Source organism: Amblyomma mixtum, chromosome 9 (genome assembly GCF_055824585.1).
Source record: "Amblyomma mixtum isolate Tamu chromosome 9, ASM5582458v1, whole genome shotgun sequence".
Taxonomy (NCBI): domain Eukaryota; kingdom Metazoa; phylum Arthropoda; class Arachnida; order Ixodida; family Ixodidae; genus Amblyomma; species Amblyomma mixtum.
The window spans coordinates 108,837,407-108,856,631 of NC_143020.1; the positions used below are offsets into that span (position 1 = coordinate 108,837,407).

The 19,225-nt window shown below is 51.5% G+C and overlaps 2 protein-coding genes and 2 non-coding genes across 6 annotated transcripts; 3 read left to right on the plus strand and 1 right to left on the minus strand.

Moving 5' to 3' along the window:
* The first annotated feature begins 360 nt into the window (after positions 1-360).
* Positions 361-19,005, plus strand: LOC149330657 (nucleoredoxin-like protein 2). 3 transcript variants are annotated; one of them, XM_089559914.1, is made up of 4 exons: positions 361-531; positions 14,185-14,422; positions 15,261-15,364; positions 17,743-19,005. In XM_089559914.1, the coding sequence occupies exons 2-4, from the start codon at positions 14,234-14,236 to the stop codon at positions 17,885-17,887; spliced, it is 438 nt and encodes a 145-aa protein (XP_089416040.1). In that variant the 5' UTR covers positions 361-531; positions 14,185-14,233; the 3' UTR covers positions 17,888-19,005. The 3 variants fall into 3 exon arrangements, with proteins under 3 accessions (XP_089416040.1, XP_089416042.1, XP_089416041.1); XM_089559916.1 differs by having other exon boundaries at positions 15,279-15,364; positions 17,743-18,536; XM_089559915.1 differs by lacking the exon at positions 361-531 and having other exon boundaries at positions 14,080-14,422.
* On the plus strand, positions 1,297-1,369 carry TRNAA-AGC (transfer RNA alanine (anticodon AGC)). The gene has a single exon. It is a non-coding gene; the product is annotated as a tRNA-Ala (tRNA).
* On the plus strand, positions 2,292-3,590 carry LOC149330659 (translation initiation factor eIF2B subunit alpha-like). The gene has a single exon (XM_089561296.1). It carries the CDS (start codon positions 2,388-2,390, stop codon positions 3,303-3,305), a length of 918 nt encoding a protein of 305 aa, XP_089417422.1. The 5' UTR covers positions 2,292-2,387; the 3' UTR covers positions 3,306-3,590.
* Positions 5,333-5,423, minus strand: TRNAY-GUA (transfer RNA tyrosine (anticodon GUA)). The gene is given in 2 exon segments: positions 5,333-5,368; positions 5,387-5,423. It is a non-coding gene; the product is annotated as a tRNA-Tyr (tRNA).
* Positions 19,006-19,225: the final 220 nt, after the last annotated feature.

A 19,225-nucleotide genomic window follows, 5' to 3' on the forward strand; every position in this document is an offset into this window, starting at 1 on the left:
GCACACGAACATTTTTGTATTTCAAGTCATTTGCTGAATGCCGCTGAACGAGGCTGTCTGTGAGAGCAGCGACGCTGACCTTTCTGTTAAAATCACAAAAGTGTTCATTTCGACACCGCTGTACTAATTTTAGTACGCGTGTATATATGCAATCCGAATGTACGAAGTCGCGTATCTGGGCCGGCCGCTCAGTGGCGTAGTTTTCTTCGACAAATTCCGCTGCGCGAAGAAAGCATAAGCATATCGATCCAAGTCTAGGCCGCGTTCTCTCAAAAAAGCGACATTTCATGCTTGATGGAGCGTTTATTTTCACGATAACATTTCCGTGCCCAAAAGACTGCGCAGCTCATTGGCTATGGCGGCCATGTTGGCGGCGGCAGGCGCAATCAAAAAAGCGGGTTTTCTGGCCTTGCGTACGCGCCGTCGACGAAAATCGCCGACCTGCCGCCGTAAAAACGCTCCACGTAACCCGGCGAGGAGCCAGGTGTGTTGGCTCACACCTGCCCCATCACAAGCATTCTGCGTCCCCACGTAAGCGGATCATTGTAGTGGAACGTGTATGGCGCCTACTACGCGTTGCAGAGCTCACGGTCATCTCGTGCTCTGGCGGCCGGTCGGCCGCTCACTTTAATGATTACATTCCCTAATATTGCTTCAAGTGCCTGCTTCTCTTCACAAACCCACCTTAACGAATCCGGGACATCGGGGGTGTAGCTCAGGCAGCGTCGCTGTGCCTGTCAAGACATTTCTTAATGACAAGGGGATGTTTGTACCTTGGAATGTGAATTGCCGTCTGTGTAACGTGCCTGAGACAATTGATCATTGTTTTATCCTGTGCCGTGATGCCATGTTTTTTTGGGACATACTACAACGAACTCTCAAGAAGGACATTGAAATTACACCGTACACTATTAGATTTCTGCCTGTTGACAAAAACTCTGTTGTGCCTTATGATCTGTTTATGTTGATGGGACTATTCAGTCTTTGGAAAAGCCGTATGATGGACAGACATGCCGAGCCACCAAGATCGTCCAAATCTGTGTTTCGAGAACAGTGTGCTTTGGTGAGGAGTGTATATGCTGCACGCGAAGAACCTCCAAGCTGGCTGCCGTGTCTGGATGAATGTGTGTGCCTCCCTGAATTTTGATGTTTGGATAGAGATGTAGTGTTGAGGTAGGGCTATGGCGGGCTCCTATTAAGCAGCCCGGTAACTTGTGACTCGAACCAGTCTGACTGAAGTTTTCCTCCTTTCTACTGAAGTTCTTCCATGCAATAAAGAAAAAAAAAAAAAAAAAAGGGGGTGTAGCTCAGATGGTAGAGCGCTCGCTTAGCATGCGAGAGGTACGGGGATCGATACCCCGCACCTCCACTTTTTCCCTTTTACTTTTTTTTTTTCAATGCTAAGAAATATTTCCAATTTACGGAATTGGTTCAAAAAACCACTGCACGTGACGCCATGGGCGCCACGATGGAACTGCATCCACAGCTTATGGAACAATTCCCAGCTGGTACAAACTGGAAATTGAATTGCTTCCAGTTCGGACCAACTAGGAATTGTTCCACAAACCAGTTTGTCTGGTTTGAACGTCTTGAAAGAAGGGATGAAGAAGGGGGTTAAATAAAGAAGAGGCGTCGTAGTTTAGAGCGCCGGATGTATTGAGAACTCCCCCCCCCCCCCCCCCCCCTTTTTTTTTAATTTGAACGTGCACTGACATTATAGAGCATGGGCGTTTTTGTATTTGTCCCCATCGAAATGCAGTCTCCGCGCCCGGGATTCGATCCCACGACCTCTATGCTCAGCCCCGTGGTGCTCACTAACCGAAGTTGTGTGCGCAGACGTTTACTCCCTAAAATCAAAACTCCCGCTTATACGTGACGTCATTTTAACGTCACTGCAGATTTCGGGGGAGCATGGAGGGAGGAAGTGAGAAAGTTCCTCCGGTTCCGCTCCAGCTACTGCGTTGTGGGGCAAACTCTATGTTGTGGGGTGATGAATATGTTGCATTGTGCCATTTTAATGATGCACCGCGTTTTTAGTACAGTGACTAGTTTGTAGGACTTATCGGCACTTCAGTTTCATTCAGTTCTGAAGGCGGAAGAATATTAGACCCTCTACGAAGCCCTTGAAGAGCAATAGAGTCACTGAAAAAAATGGAAAAATTTTTTCCAGTGACTCTAAAGAGCAATAGTTTTTAGCGCCATCTGTGAATAAAAACGACTACTATTGAAACAAGTGCTGTCCTCTTCTGTTTGATTTTGGAGTTGCACCTCAGGCGCTTCCGGTTGCCGGTGGAGCCGGTGTTTCCGCCTGATGTAACACGCATGGTGTTCCGACCGTGTTTGATTGCCACGTTCTTTGTTTGAATTTGAGCTTGTGCACGGGCGAAATGAAAGGGGTAAGCGCCGATTCCATCAACTCAAAGCTTGAGGCCATGCTGCGCGACGATCCTGACCTGTCGCCGGCGGTGGCTTCGCTACAGCTGCTTCTCGAGTTCATCGAGAAGGACGACTACACGACCATCCAGGGCATGAATGACAACCTGCAGCACGTCATCAGCGACCTGTGCACTGCGAAGTGTTCAATAACGAGTGTGAGATCCGCGTGCGAGTTGTTTGTGCGTTTCGCCACGCTCGCCGCGCTTGACGGCACCATCGACGAGTGCAAGAAGAGCATGTCAACGCGTGGCCGGGCCTTTTTAGAGAAGATGCGAGCAGCGCGCTCCAAGATCGCCTCCCTCGCGTCACCCTTTGTGCAGGACCGCTGTACGATTCTGACGCACTCCTTCTCGCGTGTCGTTCGCGACACTTTGTTCGCTGCCGCTGAAGAGCACAAGCACTTTCACGTGTTCGTGACCATGTCGGCACCCGATTTCAGTGGCCGGCTTCTACACGAGGCGCTGGTGGAAAAGGGAATCAGCGCGACGCTGATCTTGGACGCGGCGGTCGGGTACGTCTTGGAGGAGTTGGACGTCGTCCTATTGGGAGCCGAACGGGTGGTCGAGAGCGGTGGTATCATCAACAAGATCGGCACCTACGGTATGGGAATCTGTGCCAAGGCAAAGAACATCCCCGTTTACGTCCTCGCCGAGAGCTTCAAGTTTGCGAGGCAGTATCCGCTGAATCAGAGGGACCTGCCCAACGAGCAAAAGTATGCCCCGGACAAGCTAAACGGCCAGACGGATCTTTCTAAGGAGCACCCCATGGTCGACTACACGCCTCCGGCGTATATTACTCTGTTGTTTACGGACCTGGGAATTCTGACGCCTTCGGCGGTTAGCGATGAGCTTATAAAGCTGTACCTGTGAAACTGCATATCGTGCGTTTATTTCGTCCACGCTACTGAAGGTTGTTGACATGGCGGGATGAAACGTGCGGTGATAACATATCGACCATGCACGGTTGTTTTGTGTGGAATCGTGGCTGAGCTTGAGAAAGCGGCAGTTTAAAGTGTACTCGTTTTTGGTCTCACGCTGAGGTAGACTGCGTGTCCAACTCAGTTTGCATTAAATACTGCAAAGCTCTTGCGTGTGTAGGATGTTCCGTAAGTGACCTTAAATAAATTGTCCCAGTATGCTGGTGTGCTGCCCTTAGTGAACGTGTCTGTTTTGTAGCAGGCTGTCCATCTGCCCACCGAGTTGTGCGCAATCTTCCCATGTGTCTAATATATGTATGTATATATACACACACTCACACGGGGGCAGGTTACTCAACGGATTGCGAGCAAACCGCCCACTGTGGCAGGTGGCAGTTCAATTAATCGCGAGAGGCTGCTCGGGAAGAGTAACCAGTTGTCTCACAAGTCCTACCGATGGCAGCACATGCCTTAGCAAGGCAGTGGCGCATCGTTTAACCGCTGCACCACTGAGCCAGGAGTGGTATGAGGACTTGCAGAAATCTACAAATGTAGAGAATGACCAGTTCCGCATATACGGGCATAAACGCATTATCGTTTTCGAAACAACGTCCAACTGTGGAAAGTGGATCCAAACATCAGATCCGAAGTGCTAGTGTAACAATAAGAATTTGGCCTAACTGTGCAAAACGACCATCATTTAAAAATTTTTTATTATACTGCGAACTGCTCACGAAAAGTGATACGCAGCGTCTGTCTGTTCCTATATGCCTGCAAACATATTCAAGGGCGTCCGCAGAACTTTTTCCAGGGGGGTGCACCCGATGTCTGGGGATGAGGGAGGCGGTAGGTTTGTAGTTGTTTTCTGGTAGGGCATAAATAATATCCGTAATTCCAAGGGGGGGCAACCGCCCCCCCTTGCCCCCCCTTCCGGACGCCCATGAACATATTCAATCACTTGTGGGACCAGTGACACTACCATGCATGAGTCTGCGTGTAGTTGTAAACTGTAGAAGCCCAAGTACTAATTTTCAGCTTGGGAATGGCTTGTGAATCTTTGTCGATGTAAGCGAGAGCTTTTCATCAAGAGATGGCGTCCATTCGCCTGATTTCTGTTGGGGCAGAGCTATGTGACAGCTCCGCTCTGTCCGGTCTATCGACAGATGCCATGTGTAACTTGCGTTTTCGACGTTGTCGAGGAGAACTGCTGCTTTCTGAGCCTCTCTGTAGGTACCAGACATGTTATGAACGATTTTGCGCCTACAGCAGTGTAGCGGATCGAGTTTTCTCCAAGACAGCCTGGAGCTGACCTTGGTACCGTGCTGCGGAACAGCTCGACTTCTTTGTTGACCGGAAAGTTTAGCATGAACAGTTCGGTAACTTTGTATACCCGTTTCTGACATAGCAATGCTTAAAACCTACATTATAGATTTTTAATTATCTGATTTTCCGACTGAATTGTTTAACATTTTTGTGAAATTTTGTGTCATTCTCAAATTTGGCAAATTAAAGATTTCTTTTTCTGTGTAAGAAATTCATATCCCGTTGTTTGCCATTAAAAAAGAACTCCATTAGTTGCGCTTCGATGTGCTGTAGTGAGGTAAAATGTTCAATTTAGGGGTGAGGGTGAATAAATTTTGTGCGCACACCACCGTGAAATTGGCTGTTTTCCCGCGGTAAGGAAGCGTGAAATGCAAAAAAAAAAAAACATTAATTCAAGCAGTTGAACATTCGCGAGGGCGGCACCATCTGTTCGACGGTTAGATGGGAGCGCTCCGTATAAAGCAGTCTTGGAGCGTAGCGGTTCACCTGTCTCCGGTGAGTGGTACAGTTACTGTGCCTTTCCCTTTCTCCTACTGTTATAAAAAATGGAATGAAAGGGCAAGTAGAATTGTTCATTGCATGAAGCTTGCTCTGTCATCAGGTGTATATTACATTGGACATATTCTGGAGGGTACGAAGCGTGAAGTAACAAAAAACTCCGTCGAGCCGGATTCGAACCAGCGACCTATGGATGTCCGCACGGAAAGTCCTCTACAGTCCACCGCTCTACCAACTGAGCTATCGACGGGACAGGTTTCGTTGCTGTAGCCGGTAGTGACTGTGCGCGCTGTGTCCCAGAAACGCGGTCGCCCGGGTGCTCGACTGAAACTGGTTCAAATCGGTCGCAACGTGCGTTCCTTGCTCTCCGATTCAAGTGTCGTTTTGGTTTAATTTCAGCTAGGCACAATACCTGCGCGTCCGGGGCCGAAGATAACGAGCTGCCACCGCCGGTCGTCCTTGAGAGAATTCCGCTCGGAACTAATCACTGCTTTATGGGCCCAAACGATATGCAGGCACGAAGGTATTTCTAAAGTTGTGCCGTGAACCCGCTCTTATTATATTATGCGATAGCATAGAAGCCTCACCGCAGCAGAAAGACGTCGGCAACCGGCCGACGTCATCAGAAAAACCATGATTGGCTGGTTTGCAATGACGTCATCATTGAGGCCACCAGAGTGGAGAAATCTCATTGGCTGGAGGGACGTGACTCCACCAGACCCGCAATGGCGTCACCAGCCAAAGTTCGTCAGTGTGAAGCCTCCGCCTACCAACCTTGGCGGGTGGCAGATGATGTAGGACATGGTTAACATGAGCTTGCACGTGACGTCACTTCCGCCCCCATCAAGCGCTTGCGGCCATGCTGCCGAACCATTCGGCCGTCCCCACCCACCCACCATGCCACCCACCCGCCCCGCGATGCCCGACCACTCCTCGGACGCCTCACGAAAAAGTTTAGCGCACTTACGACGAACGACAAGGTAGACAAGTTGCGAGAAAGCGCCTGTGTTGTCTTGTCTACCTTGTCGTTCGTCGTAAGTGCGCTAAACTTTTTCGTGATGCATTACCAACTAGCTCAGATGTCGATCCTTCTTCACTGCTCGGACGCTTTGGATTATTTTCTTATCTTTCGGGCGCGATGCCTACTCCACAGAGGAATGAACCATTCAGTGCAGGCTGCTGGTCTGAACTTATTCGATCGGCGCGCGTACGCTACGCAGACAAAGTCGATACAGGTCCGTACACGCTGCGACCGGGAGTCGACGCGACGATGGGCGTTGATGTGTTCCCTGAAGTGACCCAGAGGGATATCGTGTACTCTTTCCAGCTTTGTGAAGTTCGAAGAAATGAAAGCCTTCGAATCAATGGAGGCACACAACGATTTCTACAGCAGGTGGGCGAGAAGCCTGTCTGCGATGCGCCTACGAGACGCTCGGCCTCAGCACACCGCTTTCTCTGCCGTCATTGCTCGCTGAGGTCGTGGCGAACCAAACTGGCTTGTCTAGTGCTGTAGATAGGATGCAGCGACGCGGGACCCAGTCTGGGTTTGTGTTGTCAGACAAATCGGATGACGTCATTCAAAACAGCAACATTCACTTCAAGGGTGTACAGACCTTTTTCAGGTGCGCGCGGCCATCTTTCGACAGCAGCGCCGCCTTGCGTCTGGCCGATTTCTCCGCCATGTTGGCTTGGGTGGCCGCCGCTGCAATACAGGCAGCGAGCACTCGCCGTGCTGTTCAGCCTTATCCGAGTGTTGATTTTTGCATGATTTTGACCCGCAAAGTGTTGCACGGTATGCACTGAGCAGCTGTGAACAAAATGGCCCGTGCTTCGGCGAGCGGCGACGCGGATGTTTGCCTGCAAGTTGTGCCGAAAATCGACATTGGAGGTGCGCTTCTAAGCAATTGTGCGCAATTCATTTAACGGCGTTCTGGTATCTATAATGGAGACATTTATTAATGCGAGCACGAAACTTGCTGAGCGCTTCTATGTTGTAGTTATAATTATAAAAGAAAAACCGCTCCGTTCTGAGCTAACAGCAGTGTTGCTGTCAAGCGTTCTGCTCTGCGTTGCGCCGGTGACACGAACAGATTGAAACTGCGTTCGACCGCGTCTTTCACTACATTTTCCCTCTGCACTGTCCTAAAAAACGGTACTTTCTGTAGTGCTACATCGAGAAGGCACCGCTGGAGTGCATAAGCGCACAGAATTCTGTTGCGGCTTTTGGCTTTGCATAAATTTCTTGATTACTTCGAACTAACGGTAAAATAACTGGTGAAGCGTGCAAATGTAGGGTGGTCCACTCTTAGCGTGAACCTGCGAGTGTTTAGCAGCGCTCTTCGGAGCGTCAGTGCATCCTTCGGCGCCGCGCGTCGAAGCAAAGTGTCGCAGGGACAGAGGAAACTGGATGTGGAGCTTCGCGTCGTCTGGCGTTTCGCTAAACTCGGAAAAAGATGTAGTAGAGAGGCACCTGGCCTTCGAACGTGATGTAATTTATACACTCGAAAATGGTGCACCTGCTGTGACAGTTCCTGAGGGGCGTATATGCTTGGTACGTCTCGGGTGCGGCCGCTGATTAATGCCGAAAGAGCGAGAAAGCGCGTGCGTGTGGTCGAGTGGGCACTGCGTGCCTGCTGATTGCACGTCCCTAATAGGCACATTTTTTAAAAACAATTGGCGCTTTGCATTATGGCGTCAGTTGATAGTATTTGGTCGAAGCATGAGGTGTCACGATGCAAGGTGGACACCTTGCGTCTGCGTTCGCGTTTAACTTGCCTTTCTTGTAACGAACGACAAGATTGTGCTGTTGGAGTATCATACTCCACCTCAGCAACCGGCCGCTCTTAGATGACATATTACTTAACCAAGTTAGTGGGCAGTGGTCGGTTTCGACTACGAACTTGGAACCAGCGACGTAGCAGGCGAGCTTCTGAACTGCCCACACCAGGCAGGCGCATTCTTTTTCAGAAGTGCTGTACGCCTCTTCACGGCAAGTCAACTTACGGCTTAGGTACAAAACTGGCCTTTCATTGCCCTCATCATCCTCTTGGCATAGCACAGCTCCCATGCCCCGATCACTGGCATCACACTGAATTATGAAGCCTTTTGAAAAATCAGGCGCCATTAGTACTGGCTCCTCACTCAAGGCTTGTTTCAGCATTTGAAACGCGTTCTCTTTTTTTTGGTCCCATGTCACCTTCACGGGTTCCGACTTTCGAAGCGCGTCTGTGAGAGGACTGGCAAGCGTCGAGTAGTCTTTTACATAATGCTGGTAATATCCAGCCAAGCCTAAAAAGGCCCTTATCTCGGTCTTAGTGGTTGGTCAGGGGTAGTTTACGACAGCGGCTACTTTGATTTCTGACGGTCTACGCCGGCCGCGCCCCACCACATGCCCTAGGTAAGTCACTTCGGCGCAACCTAGCTGGCATTTAGCAGGTTTGACTGTGAGGCCGGCATCCTTCAGCCTGCTCAGCACGACCCGTAAGTGATCTACATGTTCTTCCCATGTGTTAGAAAAGATGGCGACATCGTCCAGGTACGGGAGCGCGTACTCGGGCAGACCATGGAGCACGTGTTCCATTAGATTCGAGAAGCAATATGGCACGTTTTTGAGTCCGAAACTCAACATGACTGGGCGGAACGTTCCGAATGGGGAAACGAACGCGGCGTAGCGGCTGGCGCGCTCTGTAAGGGGGACTTGCCAATAGCCTCGCACGAGGTCTAGCGTGGATACGTAATTCGACCTTGACACTGTCTCCACCCTTTCCTCAAGGTTTGGTATTGGATAGGTCTGATCCCGGGTTATCGCGTTTAGTCACCGGTAATCAATACACGGTCTGGGATCTTTTCCCGGTACTTGCACTAGTATCAAGGGCGATGTGTAATCGCTCTCACCCGGTACTATGACTCCCAGGTCGCACATTCGCTTGATCTCACCTGCCATGATTTCTTTCTGCACGGGAGAACAGCGATACGGCTTACTACGGATCGGTTCTTCACACGTTAGCTCGATATCGTGCTCAATTAGCGTCGTCTTTCCGGGACGATCCGAAAACACTTTTTCGAACTCAGAAACAATCGTTCTCAAGTCTTCCTTCTGGGCTTGGCTTAGATGTGGTTCTAAGTTAACCTGTTCTAACAATGCAGCCGAACCGCATTCCTTCATGTCCGCAGAGGTCAGGATTTCTGCACCTTCCTCGTCCGAACCATTCAAAATCACATTCACGACAGCGTGACGCTGAATGTGCGGTTTCATCAGGTTACTATGATAGATTTTGTTGGGCCTTCTACCTAGTTTAACTTCGTAGTTGGTATCAGAAAGTTTCGATACCACGTTCGCTGGTCCCTCCCACTGGACCTCAAGCTTATTTTTCTTAGACGGTCGCAGTATCATTACTTGGCTGCCCACTTCGAAAGTACGCTTCATTGCTGACTTGTCGTAGTACTCTTTTGACAATTGTTGCGCTGCCTTCATGTGGCTCTCGACAAGATCTTTCGTTTTTCCGATCCTTTGAAGCAGGTTAAGGACGTACGTGACCACGTTTGGGCCTTCCTCCTCGCCTTCCCACGACTCTCGCAGCATTCGCAGCGGTGTTCTTAAGCTTCGGCCGTACACAAGCTCCGCAGGGCTGAAGCCTGTGCTCTCGTGGGGAGCGGATCGTAAAGCGAACATAGCTGCAGGCACGCAGGCTTCCCAATCGCGTTTGCGCTCAAAGCAAAGAGCTCGCAATATTCTTTTGAGCACCGAGTGCATACGCTCTACTGGGTTCGACTGCGGGTGATGGATCGAGCTGTGTACGACCTTGATACCGCACCTTTCGAAAAAGGTAGAGGTTAGGCAGCTGGTAAAGACACTGCCATTGTCACACTGAATTTCCGAGGGAAATCCGACACGAGCGAAAATTGAGAGAAGGGCGTCTACGACCTGAGGAGAATTGAGCTCCTTGAGAGGTATCGCTTCAGGAAACTTTGTCGCGACACACAGAGCAGTCAGAATATACCGACAACCGTTCTTGGACTCGGGCAGTGGCCCTACAATGTCAATTACCAACCGGCGGAAGGGTTCGGTTATGACTGGCACCAGTTTCATGGGCGCCTTCCACTTGTCGGTAGACTTGCCTACTCTCTGGCAAGTGTCGCAAGAGCGCACAAAGCCTTCAATGTCCTTCCAGCAATGAGGCCAGTAATACTCTTGGGCGAGCCTAGCTTTGGTCTTTTTCCCGCCGAGGTGCCCTGCCCACGCGTTTTCGTGCGCCAGGTTCAATAGCTGACGGCGATACTTTTGTGGGATCAAAAGCTGTTCGTACTTGCGACCACGAGCGTCAGCGTAATTTCGGTACCACAAGCCGGATTTCTGATGAAATGAAACATTCTTTTTCTTTGTTCCTCCTTTAGTTTTATCCAGCAAAGCTATTATCGAGCTATCTTCCTGCTGTTCCCGAACGAGCGTCGCTCTGTCAACCTGAGTTAGCTCGTGCCAAGTGTCGGAAACTGGGCTCAATGTGGAATTCGCCTCGCTCAGTAGCGACGCCGTTACCTTCTCGTTGCCACTATCGTTGAAACTGTTTTCAGTTTCGTTAGCAGCGAGTTCTCCGCTTCCCGGAGAGTCATCGATCTGAGGTTCCACCGACACCGTATCTAGGCTACAATGCTCATCTGCTTCCCTAAGCGGTGTTTCCCTCTCCGGTGCAAGGTCAAGTTTCTGCGAAAGCTTCCGCGCTTGAGATCGCGTAAGGGCCATGCATGCCACGCCGGCAAAGAACGATTTGCCTTTATCCCTCAGAAGCTGCTCTGAGCTGTTCGAAAAGAGGTATGGAAAATGCTCAGGGAGGGCGGCAGACACGGCCGCCTCGGTGTTAAGCTGACCAAAAGGACCCTCAATGATCACTGTAGCGATCGGTAAGCAAGCACATTGCTCCTCGGCTACTTGCCTTATCCACGCGCATTCTCCTGTAAAATCATTCGGAGAAACTAAGGACGGGTGGACAACGTCCATAGTTGCCGCCGAGTCACGAAGGGCTTTGCATCTCTTACCGTTCACACTTATCTCCTGCATATATGGTTCCAACAACCGCATATTCTTGTCTGTCTCCCGAATCGTTGCGAAAGCAACCTTTTGTCTACAGTTTGCCGCGATATGCCCTTCCTTTTTGCAGTGGTAGCATGTCAAAGGCCTCCGTGACTCAAACGCACGTGCGGCATCAGCGCGCTGCTTAGGACCATCGTCAGATTTCCTTAACTCCTTTTGTTCTTCGCCTACAGCCTCCTTTAAAGCGGACGCATCTTTTCGAAAATCGCGACGCGCGAACGGTTTCCTTCCATCAGGCTTCCTTAGAGAAGCATCCTTTGTTTCCGCCTTTTCGATGCGTAATGCCCTGCTGTGCAAGTTTCGGCGAGTGTAGTATTCCTCAGCCAGCTCTGCTGCCTTGTTGAGCTTAACCTCAGTAAGCCTATCCTGCAGCCAGAGCCTTACATCGTCCTGGATGCAGCGGTAGAATTGCTCCAGCGCAATGCACTCTACCACCTTATCACGATCGTCATAAACTTCCTCGCCCTTGAGCCATTCAACTAGGTCGGCTTTCAGCTTAAACGCGAAGTCGATGTGCGACTCACTGCCTTTTTTTTTGCGTACCGGAACCTTTGCCGGAATGCCTCAGGTGACAGCTTATATTTCCTCAACAGGGCCTCTTTGACCTCATCGTAACTCTCGAACGCCTCCTTCGACAAACACGTTATCACGTCAGATGCTTCCCCGGGAAGCAGAGCTAGCAAATTCTGTGCCCACAGTTCTCGCTCAATGACATTCCTCTCACAGACATGCTTAAATTTCACGAGATACTTTGCCATGTCCTCGCCTATTACGAACGGCGGCAGTTGGTCTCGGATTCTTTGGCCGTTAGCCTGCACTGTCATTGAAGCTACACTAGGCGCCGGCGAGCTTCGCAGCAACTCCAACTCTTAATTTTCTATTCTCTCGGCGTTCCTGTCGCTCTGCCTCTTGGAGGCGTTCTTGTCGCTCTCGCTCTTCCCGCTCAAGGCGTTCCTGTCGCTCTGCCTCTCGGAGGCGTTCTTGTCGCTCTCGCTCTTCCCGCTCAAGGCGTTCCTGTCGCTCTCGCTCTGCGTCTTCGCGCTCACGCTGCTTCTGTTTTTCTGCCTCTTCGAGCTCACAGTGTCTTTTGGCCTCCTCGCGCTCACGTTCTGCCTGTTCGCGCTCAAGCTGCTTCTGTTTTTCAGCCTCTTCGTGCTCACGGCGCCTTTTGGCCTCCTCGCGCTCACGGCGTTCTGTGATCTCTTCCCAGGCCTCATTGGCTTCCTCAGCCGTTACATTCTCCTTCCGCATGATCTCAAGAATCGCATGCTTTCGTTTTGCGGGGCCCAAATCAATGCCCAACTCTTCACAAATTTCGATGAGTTCCTTCACTTTGAAGTTCTCCATCGCTCACAATAGCCTCTTGTAGTTTGCCCTTTTCTTAGAATTCCCTTGCCGTTCACTACTATAGCGCTACTAGTATGACACGCGCAAGTAATTCTTTCCAAAACGCCTCGTTTACTCCCTCTGCACCAGCTTTCGTTTCAAAGCGCTCCGACTTGGCTCGAAACAACAAAGCTCTCTCCAGTGCAACACACAGCCCTACTCTAAACTACAATCACGTGTGCTAGAGCAGTCTGGCGAATTGAGGGGAAAACATCAGGCACTCACCGCGCCGAGGTAGCTGACGCCGGTCGATCCCGCAGCTGCCATCCACTGTTGGGACTGGGAGTCCGAGCCAGGAAACGGTCGAGGCGACGGTGAGTGAAAGGACGTTTATGTACAGTATGTACAAGGGCTTTTACATGATACAAGGGTCAAGAGCACCACGGGCAGGCACACAGAAGAAGGGCGGCCCCGGCGGCGAGCGTAGCTCCGGCGTGATGGCTCTTCTGCTGCCCGTCTGCTGCTCGGGTTCAGCGCGGCTCCGTTTTTATAGCCGCTGGTAACGGTTACGGCAGCCAGCCGTTCAAATCCTCCAATCACTGGCCACCGTTCAAATTAGACCAATGGTCGAGAGCCGGCGAGCGTCGGAGGAGTTCGCACCGACGGAGAGGAGGAGATGAGGAAGGGTCCGTGTCGGCGCCGCGGCGGCGGGATGAGTCACGCTGCATGTCGCGACTTGTCCGAGAAAGTCTGGGCCTGCTTTGAGCGCCGGCGGGCGCGCAGCGCTGGTTTAGACAGGCCCGCCAGCGAAATGTGGGCTCCGGCACTACAACGTCGAGTCGTCGTTCTGCTATGTTCTGTACCGTGAAACCCCAGTGGGTCCGGATTCTCCTGATAATGGAAAGTGATCTGAACTTCTGAAGCCAAATTTACGAATGTCGTATAGAGAAATTCGAATAACATCATCAGTTCCCGCTTTTCTTCATGGCTACTGTGGTGGGGCGAAGGCCCCGAAGGAACGGAGACGAGGCTCATTGCTCGAGTGGAAGACAAACGACTCTTTCTTTGACGAGGACGCCGATAATTGTCATTTTTGGCCACATAAGAGTCAAAATCATCATCATCAGCCTGTCTACGCCCACTGCAGGACAAAGGCCTTCCTCATGCCTCTCCAATTAACGCTGTCTTGTGACAGCTGCGGCCACCCTATCCTAGCAAACTTATTAATCTCACCCGCCCACCTAACTTTCTGCCGACCCCTGCTACGCTTCCGTACGCCTGGAGTCCACTCCGCTACCCTTAAAGACCAGCGGTTAATCTTGCCTTCGCATTACATGCCCTGCTCAAGCCCATTTCTTCCTCTTGATTTCGACTACGATGTCCTTAACTCGTGTTAAGGACACATCTACACTGATCTACAGAGAGAAGTCACAAAAGAATACACTAAACTGAAACCAAAACCACATATAAAACAACTACCATGTCTCGGCTTTCCCTACCCATTGCCAGTAATGGGCTAGGCTTCGCGCGGTTGCCGCTAAAATAGTGCGTAGCGCTCTTAACAATTGAACGTGGGCATGATTTGCCTTCTGCGCAGCCCAACGTGCCTCGCCTTTCGGCCCACCCTCTGACAGAGTGGGTCGTGGATGGAACTGTTCCGGGGCAAAGTGCTGTTGACGAAGGACGGCACCGGCATCTCGGCCGACGCGGCCCTGCGCAACAAGCGGATCGTCTGCCTCTACTTCTCGGCCCAGTGGTGTCCGCCGTGCTGCTCCTTCACGCCCCTGCTGGCCCAGGCATACCGGGAAGCCAAGCAACTCGGACTCCCTGTCGAGGTACGTGTATGCGCGCCCGAAAGCTTAACTGCGCCGCACGTCTTGGGCTCAGGTTGGTAACTTGGTGACAATCAGAGAAAACGACGCAACTAAAGACGAAGATTTGTAAGGTGTGGGTTTGGGCTAGTTTGTAATCCAATCCGTGGCACAAAATGCGCATAAAACGCAAGGATGAGTATAGCGTTATTGGTAAATCACCAGGCCATATGACAAGCGCAGTTACGGTGGCGGCAGAAGTGGTACTCCAGGGGAACAAGTGCTTGAACGCTTCCTCAGAGTCCCGGTCCAATTCGTCTCAAGCGGTCACGATGCATTTGGGTTAGGTCTACATTGCATGTGAACATATAGGCTGCCCTTTTGTGCCTGGACTTGCCGTTCCTCCCCAGTGAATTGTTGTATTAGCAGCGCCACCTGAAGGGTTAGTTTTTGTATCCCTCGCTAATCTGCAACGAAAGGCAGCTAGGATTGGAGCACCACATACCGCCAAGTTCCTTTCGGCCTGGTAGGCATTCGATGCAAAATCGGCACGGCTTCCATTCAGCGGGTAGCTATACTGGTGCGGGCAAGGACCCGTGAAGATTGAAGGCCAAGTGAATGATCGCTATTGAAACTAGTTACCTAGTAGCTTGCGCTGATACCCGCCATGTTGCTGGAGCAAAGAGCAATGCACAAGATTGCGCTTATTATCGAGCCGTGCACCACCGTGGTTAGCAATAGTTCAGTGGTTAGCAAGGCGTTAAGAGCAACACCGGTGTAAAAGACACGTGGCTGCTCGGTGGGAATTGGCGTGGTTTCGACGCGGCAGGCAGCCAACGGTAGACTGTTCTCACCAACGCAGGTCGTGTTCCTCTCGCAGAACCGAACTGCGGAGGAAATGCGGGACGACCTGAAGAACCACCACGCAGAATGGCTTTCGCTTCCCTTCGGCGATAATCTGCAGTTGTGAGTGACGCGCTGCTCAATGTTTTTTAATGTAAAATACTTCGTTGGCCATGAAACTCGCCCATTGACTGGAGGAAAGTGACGTCACCAGACAGGAAGTTCCGTCACTTCCGGTAAAGGCATAAACAGTTTTTAATGCTATCGTATTACCAACATAACATGTTAGGTTTTTTTCGCACTCATTATTTGTGACTCCGAATATGCACGGGCTAATTAATTAGTGACTGAAGAATGACCATTTTGGCTTACGGACCCGTCGCGGTGACTCAGTGACTAGAGCTCTCGACTACCGATCCATAGGACCCGTTCGACCCCGGCAGCGTCGTCTGCGTTTCGATGGCGGCGAAACGCAAGAGGCGCCCGTGTGCCGTGCGATGCCAGTGCACGTTCAAGATCCCCAGGCGGTCGAAATTATAAGTTTCGTTATCAGGAAATGAGTGGTGCAGTGACTGTCTCACATATCTCGGTGGACACCTCAACCGTGCCGTGAGGGAAAGAAGGAAGATGGGAGTGAAAGAAGATGTGTCGCAGTTAGAATGCTCCGGAATAATCTTGAAAACAGGGACCCCCCCCCCCCCCCCCTTAGTTTTTGTGAGGGCCGGCCCTTAAGAGTCGGACCAGTCATAGCTCTCTGTACCAATAAGATCCTTTTATCATCATCATCGGGGACCCAGAACGATTGTTTTTTGCCTGTCTGTGTCTGTTCCTTCTGGCCGGCAGGCCAGGAGTTTGTTTTCTATGAGGCTACCCTTATTGTTTTGGATGGCTCGACTGGCTGCTTGTGAGTCTGATACTACCCAGTAACTGTTTCGTCTTCTGTTGACTTCCGAGATTGCTAGGGCTATCGCCACCTTTTCCGCCGTCCGGATGCATTTGGTTGGTATAGTTACTCCGTATATCTACTGCGGCCGCCTCTCTGCCCTTATACCTCAATGCATCCACGTACCCGCCGCGGTGGCACAGTGGTTACGGCGCTCGGCTGTTGATCCGAAAGACGCGGGCTCGATCCCGGCCGCGGCGGCTGAATTTCGATGAAGGCGAAATTCCAGAGGCCCGTGTACTGCGCGATGTCAGTGCACGTTAAAGAACCCCAGGTGGTCGAAATTTCCAGAGCCCTTTACTACGGCGTCCCTCATAGCCTGAGTCGCTTTGGGACGTTAAACCCCCATAAACCAAACCAAACCAAACCAAAGCATCCACGTACATCACAAACTGGACCTTTTTTAGATGTTCGTCCAAGATTTTAGCTCTGTGGCATTACTTCAGCCCTCGTGGTTGGCCGGGTCGATACTCCTGAGCAGCGGTCTAACCACGAAGGTGTCTGATTTCTGGAGCGATGTTTGTGGTTTGATCGCTATGGTCTTCTATAGGTTGAGAAGTCTGAGTTTAGTGAGGAGAGTGCGGCCCGTCCTGATCCGTTTAAGTCTCCTGATCTGGGAGTCGAGCAGATAGATTTTTTACGTTCTTCGAAAGCCCAGTAGAATCCCAGACCGTCCAAGTACTTCCTCTCTGAGACGCATGGGGTTAATCTTAGCACGATGTTATGAAGCACTTGTGGTAATCTTAACGCCAGTCTAGAGGCCTTTCTAATTAGCGCGTTTATTTTTCCGTTCCGTCATGATTGATATCTGTTACGGGTGGTGGTGGTGTGACAGTTTTATTAGAAAATCCTTTCTATTGGGCGTTCAATAGGTCCTGAGCCAAGGCCACGAGGACACGTTGCTGCTTCAGATCTAGGGAGGCGAGCCAGATGAGCCACGGTTGGGGGGGGGGAGGGGGGGGAAGGATAGGCGGGGGACTGGAAGGCTGCGTGGCACTGAGTAAGGCAGTGCTCTATGGCCGCATATGTGTGTGGACAGTTTGGGAACTGAGTTGTGGAAGTGCGCCGGTATAGATGAAGTTTGGCTGGTGTACGTAGAAGATTAAACTGTATTCGGCGAAGAATGCGAGCCACACGGATCGATAAGGATTGGTGTGGTGGCGGTAAATCAGCTAAGTCCAATTTTCGCTGCGTGTAGTATTCGTCGACAGTGTGTTTGTAAGCCCTGACCGCCTGCTCCGTCGGTGGACTCGTCCATGGGATCCCCGGCGCCCGGTGTATAGTATCGCAGGCAAGCTGGTGAGCCAGCTCATTGTTACGGGAGAGGGTAGTTGAGGTGCGGTATGATGGACGCTGTCATTATCCGAATAGCCTCTTTCCTTATCATTATCCGCCTTATTAACGCGGCCGCCACGGTCGGGTTCGAACTCAGTAGGCGAGCGATAGGAAGGAGTTTGTGCATAAAGGTACAAATGTAGCCAGGATATGTGCATCTTATACACGTGTATAAAAACTGTCTCGGGACAGAGTAATGGACGCGAAGTTACTTTGTTCGCAGGACGCTGAAGACTCGCTACAAGGTGGCGGGCATACCAACGCTGGTGGTTCTGAAGGCGGACGGGGCGCTCATCTGCGCCAACGGAAGGCCCGACGTCCAGACCAAAGGCAGCCAGGCCTTCAAGGACTGGCTCACTTGCATATGAACAAACTCGTCAAACAAATGCAACAATTAGCGCGCTTACTTGGGACCAACGCGTTCAACGTGCCCGCGAACATTGCGTAAGGTGTAATGAAATGCGTTGCGTCACCTGTATATCAACAGAGCAGATGTACATGCAATGACGCAACTGGGTGACGCGTTATGTACACCTTGTATTTGGCAAGTATAGTAAACAGCATAAAAACAGCACTTTTTCCTGTACGTCATCCGGGTTTTAACGTACAAAACTCGCGAAGCCTGCATAGTGGTAGAACTTTTCCTAGGTTTCTGCGAAAGCTTACAGTCGCAATCTTTGTACCCAGTACTATCGAATGTGCTTGTGTACGCATTTTTCATATCCATTTGCACAGCTCGACACTGGCTTTTGTATACCTATAATATATTGCCACGCGCCTAACGCGCCGCGCGGCCTCCGCGCTGAGTCGAAGACGACGACGAAGCGGCGGTGGGCTCTCGAGGCGCGCTTGTTCTGTTCGGTGTCCTGGAACCTGGCGCTGTAATTAAAAGAAGGCTCCCAGTCTTGGCTTCTTCCCGACGCCTATCTCCACGGCCCCTCTGGTCGTGACACTGGTGGAGGTGCGGCCGATGCTCCCTACTCCTGAGGACGACTCGACACGCCCGCCTCTTGTGACCACCCCTGTCCATCGTGCCATCCGGAGGATCCGAGGCTTGTCCCCCGAGGCCCTCCCTTTTGTCGGTGAGCCCTCGACTACCCCTCCACTCATGGCGACGCCAATACCCGCCCTGCCTCCGACTGTCCCTGCAGCCAGCCCCACCTATCTCACTCTTCAGACCCCACGAACGCCTAAGCCCTTTCGCGGTGACCTGTTTGAAGATGCCGAAGATTGGTTGGCGCACTACGAACGGGTTGCGACCTTCAACTGCTGGGACGCCGCTACAAAGCTGCGTAACGTGTACTTTAGCCTTGAGGACTCTGCGCGCACATGGTTCGAAAACCGTGAGGCTACTTTCTCGACGTGGCAGGACTTTCGACGTCAGCTCCTGAGTACGTACGCCAACAGCGACCGCCGGGAGAGCGCGGAGCGCACCCTGTCCTATAGAATTCAGCTCCCCAATAAGGGTGTTGCCATGTACGTCGAGGATGTGACGCGTCTTTGTCATCGCGCCGATCCGGCAATGCCTGAAGTAAAAAAGCTGAGGCACCTCATGCGCGGCGTGAAAGACCAGCTCTTTTCCGGCCTCGTGCGGAACCCGCCCAACACCGTCGCGGAGTTTCTGGCCGAGGCCGTCCACATGGAGAAATTGCTGCAGCAGAGATCCCAACAGCACGCCCGGCAACTGCGTCCGTCGTCGACACTGT